A 23,023-nucleotide genomic window follows, 5' to 3' on the forward strand; every position below is an offset into this window, starting at 1 on the left:
TTTGTGCCTTAAGGTGTTGCTGCACTGCACTTCCTCTCTGTTGCATAAAAAAGGTTATGAATCAAGTTTGCAATGTTGTTTTCATAGCTGTGTGAAGTTGATTTAGTTTTGACAAGCTTATAGGATGCTGAGCAGCTCTGTTGCTATTAAATTAAAAAGGGTATAGTACAGCTTTAACATCTGTTCTTCTGCAGAAGTTATTTCTTAGGTGCCTTCAGTCTGTTTAAGTAGTTATCCTCAAATACATTCTATTTTTTGTTTTCTTCATAAGCTAATACATGTTGGAGATGCACAGTTCATGGCTAAAATAATTTATGATTCAATTAGTAGAATCCTAATTATTTCAGAACTCACCCTAGCTTAGCATTAGGGAATGTATATATAAATGTAGCATGTTCAGACAAGTCCTTGGATGTGATGCTTATCGTAATTACCGGAAATACAAGTGACTGAGGATAATCTAGCCCTCCAAGACTGCTGAAGCAGTTTGAAAAAATGTTTGTGGAACAAGATGTCATCAATGATTGGGTGTTCTTTTGATGAGCTTAATTAGAACAGTGGTTTTTCTTCACTGTTCTAAAATAGTAGATGGCTCAGCTCTGCAAGAGAATCCTTTCTAATGCCATATATAGTAAGGTTTTACTACTACTGTGTGGAGTGCTAAACATAATTTTTCACGTCTCTGTGACGTGAGCTTGAGAATCTGTAAGATCATCTTTTTCAGAGGTAGATTTATCCCCTCCCACCTCTCCTCCAGACCTTAGAGCATAGCAAAACCATCAATTTATCTTGCTAGACAAGCATTGGAGAAAGCTATCTGAAGAGACTATCCAAAAGGGAAAGCATGAGGTATCTCCTTTGTGTAAGCAAATGAGAAAAATCGTGCTATACATATCTCAGAAATATCTTGCAAATACCTTAGAAGAAAGGAGGATCTTGAAAGCCATTAGAAGAAAGATTTATGATAGTTTGTTTAGCTGTTTAATAGACAGACCTTTTCTGCTCAGTGATCAGTTTGTTGATATCCTATCACTGTGTCATTAAAATCTTTAAAAATGTCAGTATGTTTGCCTACAGTAGCCTTCTAGAGTTTTAAGGAGTATGTAGGAAATTGCAGATTTGAAATATAACTAAGTTTTGTAACAGAAAATTAAGGGAATGCTTGCCTACATTTTCAGTGAACTTAGCTAAATAAAGTAATTTTTAAAGATGTTCTATTTTCATAATGATTTTTCAGTTAAATGAAGTTAAATGAACAAATAGTTTGTGGATGCTACTGCTGTCTGTCTTAATCAGTGAGCTTAGCGTTTCTAGATAACACACATTCCTTTTCTTCATTTGTAAGAGACAGGTAAAAGACTGGTCTAAAAACTAACAGATTAGTCTGTTCTAACTTGAATTTATGCATAGAACAGAGGTTGAACTTTCTGTCTAACTTTCTTTCCAGAATGGGGGATTACTGGTGGATGTCAATGTTTCTGAGCATTCTACTCTCATAAGCTTCTCTGATTACCACGAGGGAGCTGCTCCAGCTCTTATTGTTAACCATACTTCATGGGACTCTCTCAGATATAAACAGAGGTATGTGAAAGAAACAATTCACCATTGGCTCTTTGACCTGAGAGTATGCATTGTGAAGAAAGTTGTTCTGTTTTATCATTATGGTACCTTGAAAAATAGAAAAAATTGTTTGCTTTTATCATATTCTTTTAATCAAGTCTTTTGTCTATTTTTAAGCAGTCTCTGTAGTTTGAGAAAGTGGAGAGAATAAAGTGGGAGTATCGATCTTAGTTCACCAAGAGGCTAGCTACAGCTGGACTGCTTTGGAGTGGATAGCCTAGGCCCTTCACGCCTCACCCCTGGAGGCAGGAGGGTTGGAGTACATAGCACCACTTCAGTCAGCGGTCTTAACCAGTGAAGGCTATCATTTTACTCCTTTTCTTTTATGCTGCAGTGGATTGCAGGAGGAAATGGAGTTGAAACCAAAGCAAGTATGCCTGTTTGCCTGGACAGATCCAACTAAACCGAGAAAACTGACTTGGGGATACTCTGAAAATTTTGGTGAACATGACCTACTTAAGGTAAATTTCAGAAAAGGAGAAGTAAATACTGACTCAACCTAGGACTGTAACAAGATCAAAATTAACTGGGAGAAAGCTTCTTGAGTAACTACATCTGTCTTGTCCTGTAAGAGACTTCTCAGCTGACTCTCAAGTAGCAAGATTTTAGATGTTTAGATTAATATAATTGGAGGCTTGGACACAAACTCCGACATGCATTTTCTCCATGTTTTTCCTGGATATGAAAGAAGAATGTTAAAGTGTATGAGCTGTGGATGCTTCTTAATAGTGCACAGGATGAATAATTCACTAATTTTCTAGCAGTATGGCATTTGATTTAAGTATATCCCTGAAGATGGAGAAAATCCTGGACCGTTGTGACTCTTGCTTCCTATGGGAAATGCCTGCAAGGAGCTGAAAATTCTGAGTTGCTCTCTGAGAGCTATTTCAGTGTCAGTAACTCATGCAATATTAAAATAGGAAAATGTGTGAAGTGGGGCAAAATAAGAGTGGTCAAGATGAAAAATGAGTGGGGAGAAGAGGGAAGCCGTAACTAGTAGAGATAAATCTAGGATAAGACTGGCCAAGTATTTTGTTAAAGAATGGGGAATCCAGCATTGATAGAGGAAGATTTCTCTCACTTGACTGGAATGTGGGCTAAATGAAGTCCTATATGTCTGTCTCTAAATAGCAGCCCTCTTAGCTCTTACTGAACTCTGAATTCTTCAGAGGTGGCTTGGCTTGGTATGTCTGTTGACTAAGCACAGAGTTAACGTAAGAAAAGTGAAAATAGTACTAGCTAAAAGTAGAGACAGCCATGGAAGTTTGTATTTCAGTCATACTGGGAATGGATTTAGTTTCTCAAGGCTGAAATCTGACAGTTAACGACGTACAGTGTGCTTTACTGTAAGCACTTCCTTGGGTCAAATTCTTTACATTTAAAAATGTTTTTAGTTTGAAACTCATTTCCTTAGTATGTAATTATTGTCACATTCATGATTATTTTGGGCTTTTGAGAAAAGGGCTTTAACTATCTCAGTTTTGCTTCACAAATTAACAAATAAGGAATGTCTGCACTGAAGAGCAGTGATCTTAATCACTGGCTGGTTAAATCATAAATATATGTTTTAATGCCTTCTTCCCCCATCACCTACTATTCTAAGTATTCTCATTTGCTGCGAGGACCTTTGTTTCCTAATGATTTCCAATATTATTCCCATCCACAAATATTGCTGGAATGCTTACGTTTGAAAAAGGAGGGGGGCAAAAAAAAGAAAGAAAGGAAAAAAAATCCAACCCCCAACTTGTTTCCGCTGTGGGGATACAAGATGCCACCACATTCAGTATGAAGCAGTAAACAGAGCAAACAGGAAAAATAGAGAGTTCTGGTTTGTATGTGTTCCAGTCATCTTGCTTGTTTATAGACATACAGTAGCATTGTGGACTTACTCCTGTAATATACTTTGTTGTTGTTGTTTTCCCTCACAATACAGGATGAATGTGGCCAATTCCCTTACAATGCAAACACTCAAATACACTGGGTGTCTTTCCTGGATGGACGGCAACGAGTGCTACTTTTCACAGATGATGTTGCATTAGTTTCTAAAGCACGACAAGCAGAGGAGCTGGAGCAACCTGATCAAGAAATAAACTTGTCAATCCATAGTCTTGGACTTTCTCTTGTTAACAATGAAAATAAGAAAGAAATCTCTTACATAGGAATTACTAGGTACTGCACATGGAAACCTAAATATTCCTTTGAATAATCAAAATTTGACAGTGTAGTACAATTTTAGCAATACATTTGAGTTGAAAGGGACATCTTTCATATTAAATTAATAAAGTGAAACCATTTTAATTAAAATAAAGTTTTGCCTTTATTTCTTCTATGCAGTTTGAATAAACACGATTTAACTGCCTCCTTTCTTAGCTTCTATTAAAAAAAAAGGTAAACAATAGAGTTGGGTTTTTTAACCTGAAAAAATAGGATAATATCTTTTTACATGGTTTACATGCATATGAAATGTTTAAGTACTACTAAATTGTTAACATTGTTATTTTTCTTGCAGTTCTGGTGTTGTTTGGGAAATGAAACCAAGGCAAAAGTGGAAACCATTTAATCAAAAGCAAATAAACCTGTTGGAACAAGCCTATCAAAAGTATCTTTGTAAGAGTGCTTTCCAAGCTCCAGGTTGGCACAGGGTAGACAGTAATACTGAGGTATGTTCAGTGTCAAAATGATTGCAGAACATGTGCACCAGTTAAAACAAGCTTCTGTTTTGCTATGGCAGGATAGATGCTGTGTTAAGAGAAACACAAACAAAAAGGAAGCTTTTTTAGAAGAGTTTCACATTTTATACAGTGAAATATTTTTGTATTGAGGCAGTATTGAGGTATTTTCCAGTCTTTTCTTAGGAAGTAAGAATCTCAAAGAATTTTGCTTGTGTATGGTAGAAAAGATTGCCTGGTGTCTGCATGTTAGTTAAGAACATATATTCTCATTGATACAACTTAAAATCTTTGCAGAATTAAAAAAACTTAACTGCAAATTTAAAAAAAATCTTGGGTTTAGCTTCTTAATAAGCAGCAGCTCCCATGACTTGATATGATAAAGGAGCCTGTAGTGTTCAAAGACTCTTGAAATTAATTTGCTTACCTCAGCTTTTTTAGACATTAGTTTATACATACCTGTAGTCTGCACATAAATTTAGTATGTTCAGATAGGTAAGTAAAACACAGGCATTTTATAGTACCATAATCAGGCTTATGTTTTCTATATAATCCTTTCAGCTGAAAAACATTTTTATGTCAGCTGTATGAATACTTTCGTTTTGTACATTGTAGTAACGCATTTAAAATACAAGGTACTTTAAACTTAGAGGTACAAGTCATTATATCTGACTTGGAATAAAGGACAGCTTGTTCCTTTTGTTTCTTTTAGCTTAAATATTTCAGATTCACAGTAAGGGCATCAGCCATGAAAGTAGTCAGGTCCATGTAAATATCTTGAATTGTAACAGTGTAATATGTAACTCAGCGGACACCGCGTTTTCCGCCTGGGGCAACTGAAGTTGCCATCTCGCGTGCTTACCTAACTTGTGTTTTTCATTACTTTCTGTGCAGATAATTGGATTGATTTAGATCAGTAGCCATGTGATCATGAAATAAGTAAAAATGCAGGTTTTACTTGCTCTTCTGTTTAACATAATTTATGATTTCTCTAATTACACTGTATGTTAGCTCTGCTTTCTTGTATTTCCAGGTGAATTTTAGTAAGGTTCCAATGGAAATGCGACTCCCAGTCAGATGCGTCATCCGACGCAACTTCCTGTCAGGCATTCAGGTTGAATTCAAACAGTCGCCTCACCAAAGAAGCTTACGGGCTCAACTGTATTGGCTACAGGTACCATCTTTCATCAGGTTCTACAGACCAGACACTTTATGGCTTTCATTTTAATCATTTATATGAAGAAGTATTTGCGGGTCTTAAATATGTGGTGCTCTACTCACTGCATCAGAGTAGCTGAAGTGCTATGGATGTTCCATTGATGGGAAAGTACTACAGAACTGCCATCCAAGGGTATTGCAAGTAGTATGGAAAAAATACCACAAAATGGTGGGTTAATATAAAGAAGGGTGCTATGATGGAAGGTTTATTTCTTAGGAGAGGTGTTTTGGAGTTTTAAAACAAACAAAAAGCTTGATCTTTTTCAAAATTTGTTTACTGTAGTTTGTGTATAGTGATGTAACATATTCTTGTAGAGAGTGTATCTAGAGATTCAGTGATCTGCAGTTCAAAAACTACCTGTCTAATATAAAGTAGATAATAGACATTTAAATAGTATGCAATAATACATCTGCATGTAAGCAGTGAATTAATGTGCAACACTTGCGCCTGATGAACATACTCCAGACAGTACTAGTAGTGTTGGTAAATTAACCAATAGAACACTTAAGCACATATTAATGAGAAGTGTTTAGTAGTAAACTAATGGTGAGAAATCATCATCATCTTCATCTCCATTTGCTGCACTTCAGAGTCCCCCAGGGGAGGGCATTCATTGAGGACCCTGTTAATGCTTTCCCTGACCAGCTGGTGGGGAAGAGTTTCCTTTTTCATTTTATCTTGCACATTTTGACTGAAGGTAGTTTTCAGTATTACAGTCAATGTATGGCATCAGCTGTATGTGAATTTTTGTGAGGGTAAACCTGTGTAAGCATCCCTCATGCAACACTTTCAACCATCTCACCTTTTATAAGTAGATAACATTCCGAACCAATATCAGAGTAATTCCCTTCCTCTTTTCTCCTTCCCCCAAAATAAGAATGACATTCTTCTTGAACATAATCTATAAACAATTTTCTCAAGACTTGATTATCACATCATTAAAATATTCCTGTAATTATGCAATAATTTTTTAGGTAGATAATCAATTACCAGGATCGATGTTTCCTGTTGTATTTCACCCTGTAGCCCCTCCCAAGTCGATTGCTTTGGATTCAGGTAAGAAAAAGCCTAAATCCTTCAGCGATACAAGATTTATTCGGTCTTGAAAGTAGTAATAAGCAATTTATTTTTCACGCATACTTAGATTTTTTTTTTCCTCTACTTAGAACCAAAACCCTTCATTGATATCAGCATCATCACTAGATTCAATGAATACAGCAAAGTACTGCAATTCAAGTGAGTTTAAGTATATTGTAATACCATTTTAGAGGTTTAATGCATTTTAGAAATGACCTTTGTTTTAAGGTTCATGTTCTCCTGTCCAAACCACTTTGGATTGAGTTTTTAAAATGTCTGAAGTGAAAAAAAGAACATTCCGGAAGAAACCTGCTTTTACAAAGTAAGAATTGACTGTGTGAAGGGACTGTTATGCAAATTCTTTACTAATCAGGATTATTTCCATCTTGAACTACAGTATCATATTTGCATGTCTGCCTATTGGCTGTATAAACCCTGCTGGGTTTATTTGCTGTTCTAACAGACAGCTCATACAGTCTCTAACACAGTCCGATACAGTGTGATCTATTGTGAAATATATGCTTTTTAGTTAATACTTCTGTGTCTGAGTTTTTGTTCTGAAAATGAGACAAAAACATTATACTGATGGTTTCCAGTGCATATATCTGTACCCAACCAGTGTGGATACATCATCTGCGGATGGTGTATTTTAACAAAATAAATACTCAGCAATATGACTTTTTGGAGAGAGCCAGTTGGCTAATAAGAAGAAATATTTTCTGTGGGTGATTATATGCATGGAGCATATGGAATCATAATGTATATATATTGCAGTGGTTGGTTAATATTTTTGGATAAGTTTTATAAGTGTTAAGATATGAATATACAGTATTGTATAGCTTTGTGAGGCTGGTAAGACCTTCTAACTGTAAATAGACAGTTGATACTATAGATTGCAAGTCTTAATATGTAACATTGCAGAACAAAACTTCAGTTGTGTAGGATAAACGTGTGATATTAAACTCCTACAAGTATACAGTGCCTGATTTTTTCCCATTTTAGATACTTCATGGTTCTTATCCAGGAAATGGCACTGAAAATTGATCAAGGATTTTTGGGAGCAGTTAGTGAGCTTTTCACTCCATCTACAGATCCAGAAGCTGAAAGACAAAGGGTAATGTATGAGGGAAACTGAATTTTGCTAGAACAGGGCCTTTATGGTAAGAGTGTTGTAATTTTCTGAACATTTTGGTTTAAAGGAGCAAATTTTGCATTTGACAACGGTGAATAAAGGGACACAGTAAGATAATTGTAAGTGAAGCATTGGGATTTCAGTTAAACGTTGGTTGTGAGCATTGCCAGTTGGCAAGTTTGAGTAACTGATTCTTGGGTACATGTACCTGTTTTCTGCTCTTCTAATGTTTCATTAATGGATGACAGTTATTTCAGCTGTGGCTACGAAGTGTTAAGGTAGGTAGGAGAAATAAGGTTAAGGTTTATAGTGGGCTTCTAATTGTTAGTCTGTAGTCTCTTTTGTCTTTAGAGACCAGAAAGAACAGATTTTCATGGCTCTAAATTAAATCCTCTATCGGTGCGTAGTATTCAGAAAGGTCATATTTGATGTCTAGTGTGCATGGGAGAGTCATGCTTACAAGTTTTTTTTCTTAGAAATGATAGCTTCAGATGTAGCATACAAAAATTCTAATTTTGTAAGGAAGTACAAAATCACAAAGAACCTCAGAAAGTTAATTTACTAATATTTCTAAATTAATTTAGAATACCTTAAGTGACTGAGGAATTTAGGGAATATCAAGTGATAGAGCATAAATTGGAAAAGCCGCCCACAAATTGTGTGTGTGAGTTTTCTTGGGTTTTTGGTGGTGGTTTGGGTTTTTTGCATGTGTGTTGTTTTTTTTTTTTAATCCTGGATTAAAGAATAGTATCAGTACCATTATAATCTGGTATGCAGAAGTAATTAGTCTATTTCCAGTTTTGGAGGGGTTGCCTGTTTAACTGGTTAGTTAACTGTTCTATTACATTTGGCTACGATGATTATTTTTGCTGCTTATTTATATGTATGCGTGTTTTTGTACTTATTTATATATAACATTTTAATTATACTGCATGTATATTATAATGCTGGTTTGTATGTTAATGATTTTTTTTTTTTAATAAAACCAGTCTAAATTAATTCAGCAAGATGTTGATGCACTTAACACTGAGTTAATGGAGTCTTCCCTAACAGACCTGTCAATGCTCAGCTTCTTTGAGCATTTCCATATTTCTCCAATTAAGGTATGTAATAGAGAACTTTGGTTAATAAAACATTGCATATCAATGATCTCTTATTTCCTTATAGTTTAAATATATCCTCAGATCAACTTTCTGGGTCATTGAGGTCTTCATTTGGTCTTCCTAAAGGGGTATTTTTATGTTCTCTGGAACTTAACACTTTGTTGTAGAACTTTTAATTGCCCATGAGTACAAACGGACCCTTAACCATTGCTAAGTGGGAAGAGTCAATGGATGTAATAATGAGGGAGGCTAGATAAAATGTTGGCCTGAAGGTATCCAAGTAACGAGTGATGAATTGTAATAAAATAAACTTTCATGGGATTGTCTTCATGAGTCTCTTGAACCAGTTACATTTTTTTGGAGCAAGGGAAGAAAGATCATCCGTAATGATTCTGAATCTACAGAATGCTCCCCAAAGGTTATCAGATTGAATAACAACTTTGAGTAAAAAAAAAAAAAATCAGTTACATTCTTTCTTTTTCTTTTGACTGAATGTGTGAAAGACAGACATGAACTCCAATACAGATGATTAAATTTTGTATATAGTGTGTGACCTTTTGAAAAAAAACAAAAATGGGGAATCTTGAAAAAGTCAAATCATACAGGTTAACTGCTATGCCCTCTTTTAGGGACATAGAAGGGAGCATTATTTATTATGGTGATGAACAAGGGAAAACGGAAATAGTTTTCTGTTGCCCTCTCCACCCTTAAGAGAAGTGTGTGGATTTTCTTTTAAACAAGTGCCTTATTGACACTAAACCATCCAATTTTACAGTGTTAAGAGACAGTTCTTTTAAAGTTCGTGTATTTCCCCAAAAGACTGACTTGGTGCAAAAAATACACAAGGTAGTGAAATAAATCAGAATTTAAATTTTAACTTGTACTGGGAGTTAAGTTCCACCTTTTTAACAAGTTACTTCTCTCATTGTTTATGCAGAAGTTTACATTTGTAAGCATAACAAAATTTAAACTTCTAGGGCAATTTGATACTTCTATCTAGAAATATACATAAATGCATATGTTATTGAAGTAATACTATTGTGAGTTCAAGCATGTTTGTTGAAACTGCTAATTTGCTCAAAGTGGATAAAAATACTTGGACCACTGTTTCACCGCTGGTGTACATCTGCACCACACAACCTGTCTGGTGTGCATCATCTCAGTCTTGACTTATTCTTGTTTTACTATCTCTTTCTTGACAGTTGCATTTGAGTCTGTCTCTGGCTTCTGGTGGAGAAGCATCAGATAAGGGGGGAGAAATGATAGCCATCCATTCTCTGAATTTGCTGTTGAAAAGTATTGGAGCTACTCTAACAGATGTGGATGATCTTATTTTCAAGTAAGCTAGTAAAGATTTGTTTTTAATGTATTTTGGATAAAGCTACCATATATTTAATAATTTGATCTGTTGTAAACTTGGTCTAGTATAAATGTATACAGGCTTTGGGGAAAGGGAGGCATGGAGAGAAGATGGGTTTTGAGTTCCTTTTGGAGAGAATAGGGCTTCAGAATTATCTGAAGGACATGAGAGAGCTACTTAGAAGGAGAAGTATTATCTATAACTAATATGTGATTACTTGTCTTTCAGACTTGCTTTCTTTGAAATTAAGTATCAGTTCTACAAGAGAGACCAACTGATGAATAGAGTTGTTAGACATTATAGTGAACAAGTAAGTTTGTTTAGTCAAGCCTTTGTGTAAAATTGTGTCTTGCAGAATGCAGGAAATAGGAAAGATGAAAACCTCTAAAAGCTACTAAATTTTTATTTCATGGTATTGAAGTAGGAATATGGTGGCACATTACAAAAATGTTAGTACAGAAGTGTCCTGAAAATGTGTTTAAGAATTTTAAGTGATGGTTTGTGGTCTTTATGTTTTTCTTCACCAAAATGTTGTATAGTTACCTATATATACACTGCATTTTTTGTCTAAGACTGTCTTCATTCTGGTAGGAATACTTAGTTATGTAGTCTAACATCTTACTCAAGTAGTAAATTAAACCTGCCTTGGGTTGTAACGTGGAACTATGTGTTACACCAGCTAGTAACTCTGCTCTTGTTTTTTCTTCACCACCCCCTCTCCTCCCCTCGTTATTTAGCTCTTGAAACAGATGTATGTTCTTGTACTTGGGTTAGATGTTCTTGGAAATCCATTTGGCTTAATCAGAGGCTTGTCTGAGGGAGTTGAAGCTTTCTTCTATGAGCCGTTCCAGGTATGACTTCATGATTCTTCAACTGTGTATGAACAGTAGGCTGATTGAACATATTGGTAGGGTTGTAGTTCTGTTGTCACTGTATTCTACACACTGAACAGTTAAGAAAACAGCAAGTTTTTTATATTAACTTAAAAGAAATAACATATTAAAATGGCCTCACTTTCATCAGTGTAAAGGAATTGCTAGCTTTTCTTGAAAAAGATGCATAAATGTATAGTTCTCTGCTGTTTGTAACAAGCTTCATTTTTAGGGTGCTGTTCAGGGACCTGAAGAATTTGCTGAAGGCTTTGTAATTGGTGTTAAAAGTCTTCTTGGACACACAGTGGGTATGTATCATATTGTTAATGTTTTGATAAATTAGGTTAACTGATGGATTGCTTTCAATTTTTTTTTTCCTCCTTTTATGAAGAGAAAGTTTTATTTTTAAAATATTTACATTGTGATTTTTTGGTGAGTATTTAAGTTTTGTCAGATACCATTGCCAGTATCTGTGATAGAGGTCATTCCCATCTAACTCACTTGACACATCTGAATGTCTATTTTGTTGATTAAGTAAACTGAGAAATGTTGCATGTGTAAGTGAATTTGTAACATGCTGTGGATGAATAATGAAAATAATTCTAATGGTCCTGAAATACCTAGAGACGCCTGAGAAGTCTTCTTAAGACCAGCTACTGTTACAGTTACCTTCGATTTTTATAATTTTTTATATAGCTCTGAGTATACAGTAATTAGAGAAAATATGATACCATCCAGTATTCAATGTAACATGTGCTGAAGTGATTTAAGAGTTACCTTTTGCTGTATTTATGCGTTTCAGGTCAGACTCTGGAGTCATCTCTAGGAGAGCTTGTGGGTAGTAACTGTAAATTTGTAATATCTGAACTGAATATGAAGGGAAATTTATGAGTGTTGTGGCTTCTTGTGTGTTGCTACAACAGTAGCTTTTGCATTCTGCCTTGTTCCATCAGGTGGTGCAGCAGGGGTGGTGTCTAGGATCACTGGTTCTGTTGGAAAAGGCTTGGCTGCAATTACTATGGATAAAGAATTTCAGCAGAAACGGAGAGAGGAAATGGGTCGGCAGCCAAAAGACTTCGGTGACAGCCTGGCCAAAGGAGGAAAAGGCTTGTTACGGGTATGAATTTGAAGTTGTGGGTATGATGTGCCAGCTCTTAATCCATGCCTGAAAATTATATGTAAGCAAGTTTCATAATGTCATCTTAATCAGTTCACGAAACAAACAGGCAGTCCATTTATAGGAGACTCAGCATAGTGTATCAGCTTTAGTGTTTTTGGCCAACCTGAGAAGTGGAAGGTAATGGTCTCAGAAAGTGGAGTGTGGGAAGTAACACCAATTTCTCCTGTGAGTTATACAGATAAACCAATTATCTGTTCAGCTCATGTTGAACAAATGTGTTATCTAACTAACGTAATTGAGCCCTTATGTTACCTTGCAGTCAGTTATGTCACTAGCTGGCTGTGAATTAGGAGCTCTGGGCACATGCTGCATAGGAGAAATAGCTTTCTGTATGTTGAGGTCTTACAAAACTGCTAGATTTTCTTGACTTAAAGGAATGTGAATATAAAGCAAGTAGAATGTGTATAAAAGTGAGTACTACATGAGGCTGGAGATATTTTTTTCTGAAAGAGCAGCTGTGCAACCCCTGTATTTTTTTTTTTTATAATCTGAGTTGGGGAACTGTTTCTGGTTGCTGAAATATCACGTCTATTTCTAGGTGAAATACGTGAAGTATGAGACAAACGTCATGTCAAAAATTACCAATATCTCTATTACCTGAGTGCAAATTAAGTCTTCTAATAAATTCTATCAATTTCCATTCAAAATAAAACGAGTCAACTTATTTCTAAGTAATTATAAGTAATAAATATCATGGAGTTTGTTTCTGATACCGTTTGCTGAAAATTTGGAAGTTACCTCAGTGGTTTTTGTATTCTGCCTTAGCATCGTTAAACTACTTGACCTTTAAAAGTCTTCCTGAGAGTTATATGATGTTAATTTATCTTGAATGTTTGTTATCAGTCACTCATGGCTGGTAACTCTGGCAGTGTTCGGTTAGTAATGAAAGTGAAATAACTACTTAATTATTATGACCGATTACTGTTACTGAACCTCATTATAAAATTTTAAAATGAAGGATGACAGCCAACGGTTTGCCCATTTGGGCTGTAACATTCCTGTTGCTAAGTAAGAACTTAAATATCTTCTTCAATTTAGGGTGTTGTTGGGGGTGTGACGGGCATAATCACTAAACCTGTAGAAGGTAAGCATTAAGGTTGCACTGCACTGCTTAAATGGTTTCCCAATACTTTACAGTTTATTGTGTAATTATAAGAAATATCAGTCTCAGTGGGGGGATGATAAGGTGTAGCAACTTTATGTTTCTAATACAGATGTGACCTTACACAATAACTTACTCAAATTTATTTATAGCTCTTACTGGCTTACTATCTTTTCAAACTTTGTATCAGTTATGTAATGCTTGTCTTCGTGATGTATTTTCTTAGGCCTGCTGTAGCATCCAAATATTACCTAAAACCAGAATAAAGATACTGAAAATAATAATTTAAAAGGCACTAATTGGAAAAGTTTTTGGGACTTCAAAATTTGGAGAAATATAAACAAGTTTAGCTTTATGCCCTAGAGCAGTATTTGTTTTTGTGAAGACTGTCACTTCATCAGCATGATAGAGGATGAAAAAATCCAAGATAAAATGTTTTTTATTAAAATTCATGTCAAAGCAATTTACATGTTGGAAGTTAACTGCCTTTTTTTTTTTAAGATTATTTTAGAGATTATTGGCAGATACTTTGACGTGTAGTCCTTCTCTATAGGTGGACAAAGACACGTGCTTTCTAAACACTGTCTTGGCTCTTATGTAGTTATGTATGCCCAGAAACATTAAATTTTGAGGTAGATATAGTTAACTTCCATTACACTTGTGTGTCTTAGAGTCTTCAGATTATTTTGTTATTACTATCAACCTACAAAACCTGATACGTTGCCCTACAGTCCAGACTGAAAGTGTGAGAAGGAGAATCTAGTTAGCATCTCAATTACACTGGCTTTGGAGGCTGGTAAGGTGTTAAGTGAACAGCAACATATCTGAACAGACAAAGCAGCAATGTGTGACTTGTCAGAGAGAACTTCTTTTTAAGTGCATTGTACTTAGTTGTAATTGCATTGTAATCAGTTGCGGTGGGCTGTATCCAATTGAAAACAGTTCTAGTGCTGCCTGGAGCAGTAATGTTTTGATTCTGTGCTTTAAGTCTTCAAGTAGGTCATTAGACCTATATTATGTTTCCTTTCTTTCAAAGGGGCTAAAAAAGAAGGTGCAGCTGGATTCTTTAAAGGAATTGGAAAGGGGCTGGTAGGAGTGGTAGCCCGCCCAACAGGTGGCATCGTAGATATGGCAAGCAGTACTTTCCAGGGAATTCAAAGGTAAAACATTGACAGGAAGTTCTGTACTCTCCATGTGCCGCATACCAGGTGGTAAAGTGGTCCAGTAGTGACCCACAATTATTTGTGTTATGTACAATATTCAATAGGCTGTGTGGGGTTGAGAGATGTCTAGTAGCCTGTAGAGAATATATTTTATGATGATCCCTGGGAAATTTAACTTTTGAGGTAGATTTGTATACTGCCAAAGGCAAATATCTAAATGTCATTTAAACTTACTGTAAAAAATAGACCATTGAAATTTTCTGAGGAAAAACCTGCTAGTTTGAAATTTGGTTAGCAGGGGACATCAGGATCATCTTGTGTTTTAAGGGGACCTTTGGAAAATGTGTTAATAAGCCTGAGAACCCTAAGTAAACTAGCCACAGTTGGGAGTAGGCTTCTCCAAGTTATTCTGGAGCTGTCTAATGGGCTAACTTTATTTTGGATTTATTACTAACACTATGTCTTTGCTATTTACGTCTGTAGGATACCCAGGAAGTATGAGTGGGATATATTGCAAGAGAAAGGGTGACTTCGTAAAATATATTAGTGAAATGCAAAATTGTAGTAAGCTTACCAGAATACTGTTCCACTGTCTATGGCAGGGTGGCAGAATCAACTGAAGAAGTATCTAATCTCCGTCCTCCACGTTTCATTCATGAAGATGGCATCATCCGTCCATACGATAGGGTGGAAGCTGAGGGTTACGATTTATTTGAGGTATGTCTTGCATTGTAAATACAGTTAAAATTCTCTAACCTATAGGGTCCTATCTATAAAGGATTATGTTACGGCTGCCAGGGATCTGTGGCAATCATTATCTGTAGTGAAAATTTTCCCCAGCCTGTTTCATGAGGCAAGCCTGTGTAACAGAGAAGACCCAGTGCTTGGAGTAAGCTGAATGTAACAAGAGAACTGCAGCACTGCTGTTAAAATACACCCTGTCTGTTACGTTCTGTAATTGCTTATCTCGCGCTCTGGAAGGAGGTAGTAGGATTAAGAAGTAGTAGGGTTAAGATTTGAGTATGTGGAAACCAGAAAAACTTTTTGATACTCCGTTCCAATGTTTTGGTTAATAACAAAACTGATGATGGTTTACAAACTAAGCAGCAACATTCTAAGGCCAAAACTTGCATATTTACTACTTCCTTCTAGATGTTCTGTTAATCCTTGTTTCCTGTTCTATTTCTAATGCTTCTTTTCTTTCTCTTTCTCTCCTGGCATACGCAGCAAGAACTGGACACAGAGTAAACATTTTCCATGTTTCTTCCTTTTCCATCGTGGTCTTTTATCTGCCTTAAGTATTTTAGAATAAGGGCATGATTGCATTGAACATGTCCTCTCCCCTTCATTCGTAGATTTTCTGTGTAAACTTTGAATAAAAGTGTTTCATGTTGTCAAGGCTAAGAAAACAAACAAACCTAAACAACTGTTTTCAGTAAGATTACATGAGTGAGTAAAATGAGAGAGTCAGGGACTGTTTGTTTCCCGTAAATTTTAAGGGTGCTTAGCTCTTTATGAATGGCAACAACAGAAAGCACTTGGAAAAAAGATGATGGTAGGTTAAATGCTGAGTTCATTCATTTATTAGTGTTCTTGCTATTAGAGCTAGGGCTGTGGATGAAGAGAGAAAGCAACTTTTTGATCCTTGTGCAAAATTTAAAATAGTGATATTGAATGGAAATTTCTTCTGTGAGAATGCCTATAAATTCATGATGTAGAAGCACTGTTTCCATATAAATGCTAAGAAAACTGGAATTTGTGGTGTCTGTAATATAGCATAGGCCTGATGAACCATTATTTAATCTTGGTATGAGGAGTGTTTGTAGTTGATGAGATTTGCTTAGAACAGGTTGGTTGAATGTCTTCGGCTTTGTTCGTCTTAGCCTTTTAATATGCAGGTGTTATTGCTGCCTGCTTTGGTGAGGAGACTGTATTCTAACCCCAGCACTTAGGGTCTGACATGATGCAATTCATACATTATTCAGTGTCTGTGGTGTTACTTCGTTTCATTTCCCAGGTAAAGCAGGGAGCTTTATAAAGAGTACAGAACCCTTCGTGAATAATTGAGACATAGTGATGAGACAGTGTTGTGTGGCAGAGAAAATACTATGCTAGCTTTCAAGAAACTGCAGATTCTGGTTGAGTCACTGTTCTGCTCTTAAATTTGCAGTGGTTCTTTCATTTCCATGTAAAATAAGAATGAGGTGAACTCTTTTAAAGTGCTCTGGTATTCTCATAAAAATGAAAGCTTTTGATGAAGATGCATGAATTTTAAGAGCATGCAGATCATGGAGTAATTTGCATCAAGTGCAACCCTCTTTTTACATAACGCCACCACCATTGTAAGGATGTTTATCGGTGTGTTAAGAATAGCTCTGAGAAATATTCCATCTCCTAAGCACAGAACTCAGTGGAAACTCTTAGTAACATATTGCATGTAAAATCTAAAAATACTATTGGGATTGTTTCTGAAGTCATGAGAAACAGGTTTTATCTCCAAAGCTTTGAGGTTAAATAGAGGAAGAAGCTTATGAATAAATCTGTTTAATTATGTGGCATGTCTCATTTCTTCAAATCCAACAAAAGGAATCAGAATATGGATCGTAGCCTTTGAATTGCAGTCTTACATGGTCGTGGGTTCTGTATTTCTTTAATTTTTACTTGCTTTTTAAATAGCTATGGATCAGGTATAAAATGTGTGTTCATGTTTTGATTTTAGTCCTATGCTACCATCTTTCTTCTGATGTTTTGAAGAGACTTTGAGATAAGCAGGCTTTCTAGCATTTTTCTTTCTTTGATGTATGTTTTACAGTTTCAGAAATTTTTAAGATGGTCAGAAAGTGATATTTTTTTATGGAAGATGTGGACCCTATATTTTTTTGTTGCTGAATTAAAAAGTTTTTCAAAATATCACATCACTAGGGAGCAAATTGGGAAAACACTATGCTGTTGATTTAAACTCTTGAATGTTAATCTGCTTTTGAGCTTAAAGGATATTTGGGGTTTGTTGCAATGTATGATGATGTTTTAAGACATTTTTTGAACTTTAAAATATATGAAAATAAAATGCAAGTATAAATAAATGTTGAAGCCTTTTTTAATTGTTTCTCATGTAAGCTGAATTGACAAACATTCTTCCCATTTTGTTTACTTAAACTATCTAGAGTTCTTAGCCTGTGTAGTTGATCATGCACAGGTAAATGTGAAGTCATGTAGATTCTGTTGTCAACTTACCAGTTTTGTAGATCCAGCTGTGGAAATATAGAAGGAAATGTATATTTACAAGGAGTAACTAAAAAACGTACTGAATTTTATTCCTCCCTCCTCACTTTGTTCTCACTAGTTTGTCAGAAACAACTTAAGAAATTTCCAGTTACGCAGAGGCTGAGTTCTGCAGGAACAGCTATGAAATGAACTGAAGGTCTGCCTATTTTGCTATGAAGAACATCAAACTACTTTTGGGGCATCCAGTTGCAGGCACTTGCTAAACATGAGGTGCATGCATTGTGCATCCAGGCTGAGGATGTATGGCCTTCATTATTCCTTATGTTTCCTCACGTTCCTACACAGGAGTTAAGCATTTTCCATTAAAACAGATTGTATGATAAAGGCTTGGAGACTACAAAGCTAACATTCATTGTTGTTATGCCTATATAACTGTGTCTGTAATTTTTACTAATTAAAGATTATTTACAAGCAGGATGTGTATTTTGTAAGAGTAGATGTTTGAGATGCATGTACTACAGGTTAAATTTCAGCATCTCAATTGACTTCCCTGTAATATTGAAAGCTCTTGGTCTTAGCAATAAATGTAGGTTTTATTTTGTGACCTATGAAGATTGTAATAATTGGCATTACTGTAAAATCTTCTATTGCTGACCATCATAATTTTTAAATATAAAGAGCTTGTGATTATCAGAGAACATAACTAGTTTAGTGACCCTGACCAGACTTTTCTGACTCCTGTGCTGGAGCCCTGTATTTTTTACAAGCTTCTTGAGTATAAATGCGATCCAGATGGTTTTGGTGTCTAGAGTCTTAGGACAAAGTCCTGGGTATGTATATTGTCTTTCCCACACATGTTTCCAAGGTGGAGACTGTGTAATACAACTGCTGTTTTATTACGAGTAATGCTGGCTTCTAAACATTGTCTAGTTGCTTATGAATAAGTTTTGCAGAATTCCAACATCGAGGCACTTGGATTTGCAGGTTCAGAGACATGACTGAAGTATAGTAACATATGTGTTGCATATTACAACTATGCTTAGCTTTGTAGTCCAAAACAAATGTGGAACTAGCTTTAGACATGATGTGTATATTCCATGTTTCAGGTTTTTTTTATGCTAGAGTTTTCATCTTTAAATGTAACAGTGTACAGCTTCCTCAAAGAGAAGGGTAATCATGGGTATTTTAGAGGCTTCCCATTGGAGTGTTCTGCTGGCAACTGGTTTTAGATCAAATTTATGTGAAATGACAGTTACAAATTCCTTGCTGTGCAGAGAATTCATGATCATGGCTTTTCATACAACCTGTGAACAGATGAGGTTCTCTACTAACAATCACATATTTACCATGTACATGACAATTACAGTCAGATCATGAACCTTGCAGATACTGAGTATATACAGGATTATAACAGAAAACATACTTAATTCTAGATGACTACTTCTGACCTGAAAACTAATGCTCAATCTAGTAACCCAAGTACGTTTACCTGTAACACACAGTTTGTGTTACATCAGTTGATCAGGCAGTTTGCAGGCAGCAAAGCAGGGTGGACAGAAACAGATTGCCTGCTTTCGGACAAGTTCATAGCAGGAGAAGGAGCAGTTGGCACAGACTTATTCTCATACCCAGTTTGACATAGGTTTCCCATTGGTAGTGTATTATTCATTCACAATTTTTATCTTTTTCTACATGATGTTTTGATGTGTATTCACTTCCCACAAATACGTTGGTGTGTTGCTTTGTGAATCTTGTTGTTTTTAAGCCAGTGGTGTTGTGATCTTGATTTGGGGATGACTGAGAGACTGTCTTCCTTGGAGTTGATAGAATATTGTAAACCTAGTGACATGCTCTAGAAAGTATTATACTTCAGTTAAACAGCATTACAGTATTGGAAATCTGAAAAATGTGTAATCAGAAAGTAAGAGCTGAAAAATTAGCTATGAAGCACGTCAGTACGTTATTTCAAAACTTAAACCTCTGTATTTATAGTCACTTGAGTTGTAGTTGTCTAACAGAAATGTGATGAGTAATTTGATCCACACTTTCATACACCGCCTTATTTTGGATGTTGAATAGGTACGTCCATTCAGTGCTTCAGAAGCCTGCCCCTGAGGTGCTTTGTGTATTTGTAACTTGATAGTTTATTTCTAATGGTCTGGGTCATGTGCTGCCACCTTTAAAGGTACTGTTGCAGGATTTTCACTCTTGAATCAAGTCTGCAGAATAGGGTGTAAGAGAATGAACGTTACTAAACAATTATTCGCTCAGAAATGAAATTAAACTGAATAGTCTGATACTGCAGTGTCAATGGCCCACTGTCTGAGTGGAGTAGATCAGACCTTTCATTGACTAAGCTTCAGGAGTGAGAACCTGCCTTTAATTAACTAGTCTAATAAGGTAACTTTTGAATTGAAAGCACTGCTTTGAGTTTTCTTTTTACAGCCACAAAATTATTTTCTATTTCTGTTTCAGAAATTGCACATCAGAAAACTGGAAAAAGAGCGCTATCGATACCACTGTGCACTTCCAGGAGGCAGAAGAGCAAACCTTATTGTTACCAATAGGTATTAAGGTTTTCTAAGGGCTTGCCTACGTTTCGACTTGGGGATTAGATACCTGGCTAAGTCTGAACTGATTGCTGTTCTTTGCATATGTACTTTCCTTGTCCATTTTCTTCTTGGATCTTTTAAAATAATTTTTTTCCCCCTCTTTTGGAAAATATAATAAGGTAATGATGTCAACACTAGATAATAATGTAGGAAGACAGTTGGCTCTGAGGTCAGTGACCCTTGTACTGGAGGGAAATCTTTTTACTTAATTTTCACATTATCTTGTGATAAGCGTTTGCGCTTAAACTGATGTTTTAAAAACATTTACAATCATGTTAATTAAAGGATACTCTAAGTGGAGTTTTAAGTGTTTGTATCAGTATGAAAATTTAATGTTAAACTCATTAGACAATTTTTAGAATGCAAGATGTTACTAGTCTTGGATGTGCAGTTTCGAGGACTCTAAAACTTTATAAATGCATTTAGGTAATGAAAAGGACCCCATGGATTATGATCTCCACATCCCAAAGGCCACCAATATCCACCTTGCCTGAATGTGCGAGATAGGCTTATCCATGATGAGACTCTCGGAGGGACCCCACCGTGTTTGTTTTTTAAGGACTAGCACACCTCAAAATGCATGCTGCAGCTGACCAAGTGTTTTCAAGATACTGACGAAGTCCTTTAATCATAGTTAGCTAATTTGTTTGTGTGCAGCTTGAACTAAATGTGCACTTCTCTCCTTATCTTATCCACATTCATAGAAGTTCTAGTTTAACTCCACTGAAAGCTGCCAACTGTTCTTGTCTTAGTGTGCTTGCTGACACTGGAGCTCTGCAGTAATTAAGGGGCAGCTAGCTAGCACGTGTAAACAGTAGCAACTGATCATCTGTCTGACTGGTAGTAATCGTGTTGTTGTGTAGCTAGTATGTGGTTTGACTACCTTCAACTGGTAGAGGCTGGCTTTGTTTCAATTAACTAATGACCCTCTAGTATCCAACTATAGTAAAATGTTTGGATGTGGAGGGCTGAGTGGGTTTTGATTAAGTTGGCCTGCGCATATTATGTAGTATCATAGATCGTCTATGACTCTTAATGACAAAGCGATTATCTCGGAATATTAAGGAAATATGGTTTCACTGTGACTGAGTGGATACTTTTAATCCACGTAGAAAATGCCTTCTCAAACAAAAGTATTTTCTTAATATTGCTTTGTTTTTTCTGGAAAAGTTGTAGTACGGGGGAAAAATTATTAACTTCTTTCTTCTGAGCAGGAGAGTAATATATGTAAAAGAAGTGGAAATCTTAGGCCATTTAACAACAGAGTGGGATCATTTATTTGAAGACTTTACACGCTGTCCCTCCTATGAAGCAAATGTTTTAAGAATAACTGTTTTGGTAAGAAAAGCATGTAAACTTTTTATATTTAACACTACTTAGAGATCCAAATATGCTCTTATTTGTTGTTCTAAATGCTAACCATGGGACTGGGAGGCAGGATTTAACTTAAGATGTCTTGAAAGTATGAGTTGGCTTGGGCATAGGCCACGTTGAAATCTAACGTGAAGTGCACATCAAAGTCATTTAAGTATTAGGTTCTGCAGTCTTGTTTTGTGAGTCACCTGAAGTACATTTTTGTTCCTCTCTGCCACAGGATAAAAGCATGTTCCAAAGGAAGGACAGTATAGGTCATCAGTGTGTGAAGACAGTTCAGCTTCAGGATGAAACTACAGCAAGGGTAATTTCCCCCCCTCCCCGCCCCCCGGCATTTACACATAGCTCATTGACATGAATTTTCTTAGACTAGAGATATATCTCTATTGGTCAGTTACATTGTTTATAATTCTGGAATTCTTTTTAGGTTCTATTTTAATTTATCCTTTTGTAGATTTCAACTAACTATCCAGTTTGAGAGTACTTTTGATTGTAAATATTTTCAAAAGTGCCTGCTGTAGTTTATATCTTGTTTTAATTATTGTGAATGATTCTCTCATATTTCCAGATAAAGATAATGCATACCTCTTGGTTGTTTGGCCTGAACACACTCCTCCTCTGAGGCTCTTTACCTCAGACTGAATCCAGTAGTTGTAGGCTCTCAATACTTTTTTTATCCATTTCAGATGAGAAAATGTTGCTTAATTTGATCTGATACTAGATTTTTCTGAAGAGACCTTACTCATATTTAAATTTCAATGGTTTGGTAGCATCTTATGGAAGAAAATTGCAGATTGCACACTTGAATTTTCTTTCTTTCAATATGTTGCTTTACAGAGGATTTGTTGTGCTATTCAGGAAGCCCAGGCAACAAGAAACCAACAGAAGCTGGTGAAGCAAGCATCATTACAGTTGAAGAAACCGCAGACGCTCTCTTGATAATGACAGAATTTTTCAGATTTGAACTTTGGTATGCGATTTTTATCCCTTAAATTGATTAGAAGCAACTTGGAAACATTGTGCAGAAAGTAAAGGTAAAACATCTGATGTCTTCCTTCAAAGTTAACAGCCATAAACACTTTATTTTAAGAAGCCCTACCTCTTTCTAAAACTATAGATTTCATTATTCTAAAACACACATTTAAGTTTAAAAATTACAAATTTTGCTAAAATGTTTTTTCCACTTTGAAATTTTCTTTTCTGCTCTATTTCATGTCAGGAGTTCTTGTAAATGGATTCTAAAATGTGGTGGTTATCTGATTTGCACTCTTAAGTTTATGGTTTACAGTCAGGCTATAGTAATTATGGTTCTAGT

General features: G+C 35.8%; 1 protein-coding gene across 1 annotated transcript in view; it reads left to right on the forward strand.

The window, feature by feature from the left end:
- The window catches only part of VPS13C (vacuolar protein sorting 13 homolog C (S. cerevisiae)), a gene marked incomplete at its 5' end in the record, with an annotated part of 90,078 nt that extends 67,431 nt beyond the window's left edge, over positions 1-22,647 (forward strand). Inside the window, 21 exons of the mRNA XM_010157424.1 lie at positions 1,448-1,581; positions 1,955-2,081; positions 3,554-3,789; positions 4,130-4,280; positions 5,323-5,463; positions 6,483-6,564; positions 6,675-6,744; positions 7,588-7,699; positions 8,707-8,820; positions 10,023-10,159; positions 10,409-10,490; positions 10,918-11,031; positions 11,285-11,360; positions 12,006-12,169; positions 13,271-13,316; positions 14,371-14,494; positions 15,100-15,214; positions 20,198-20,289; positions 21,549-21,672; positions 21,929-22,012; positions 22,546-22,647. Coding sequence (XP_010155726.1) covers positions 1,448-1,581; positions 1,955-2,081; positions 3,554-3,789; positions 4,130-4,280; positions 5,323-5,463; positions 6,483-6,564; positions 6,675-6,744; positions 7,588-7,699; positions 8,707-8,820; positions 10,023-10,159; positions 10,409-10,490; positions 10,918-11,031; positions 11,285-11,360; positions 12,006-12,169; positions 13,271-13,316; positions 14,371-14,494; positions 15,100-15,214; positions 20,198-20,289; positions 21,549-21,672; positions 21,929-22,012; positions 22,546-22,647 — 2,427 coding nt within the window. The remainder of the gene's footprint in view (positions 1-1,447; positions 1,582-1,954; positions 2,082-3,553; positions 3,790-4,129; positions 4,281-5,322; positions 5,464-6,482; positions 6,565-6,674; positions 6,745-7,587; positions 7,700-8,706; positions 8,821-10,022; positions 10,160-10,408; positions 10,491-10,917; positions 11,032-11,284; positions 11,361-12,005; positions 12,170-13,270; positions 13,317-14,370; positions 14,495-15,099; positions 15,215-20,197; positions 20,290-21,548; positions 21,673-21,928; positions 22,013-22,545) is intronic.
- Between the last annotated feature and the right edge of the window lie 376 nt (positions 22,648-23,023).

Source organism: Eurypyga helias, unplaced genomic scaffold (assembly GCF_000690775.1).
Source record: "Eurypyga helias isolate BGI_N326 unplaced genomic scaffold, ASM69077v1 scaffold15610, whole genome shotgun sequence".
NCBI classification, from domain to species: domain Eukaryota; kingdom Metazoa; phylum Chordata; class Aves; order Eurypygiformes; family Eurypygidae; genus Eurypyga; species Eurypyga helias.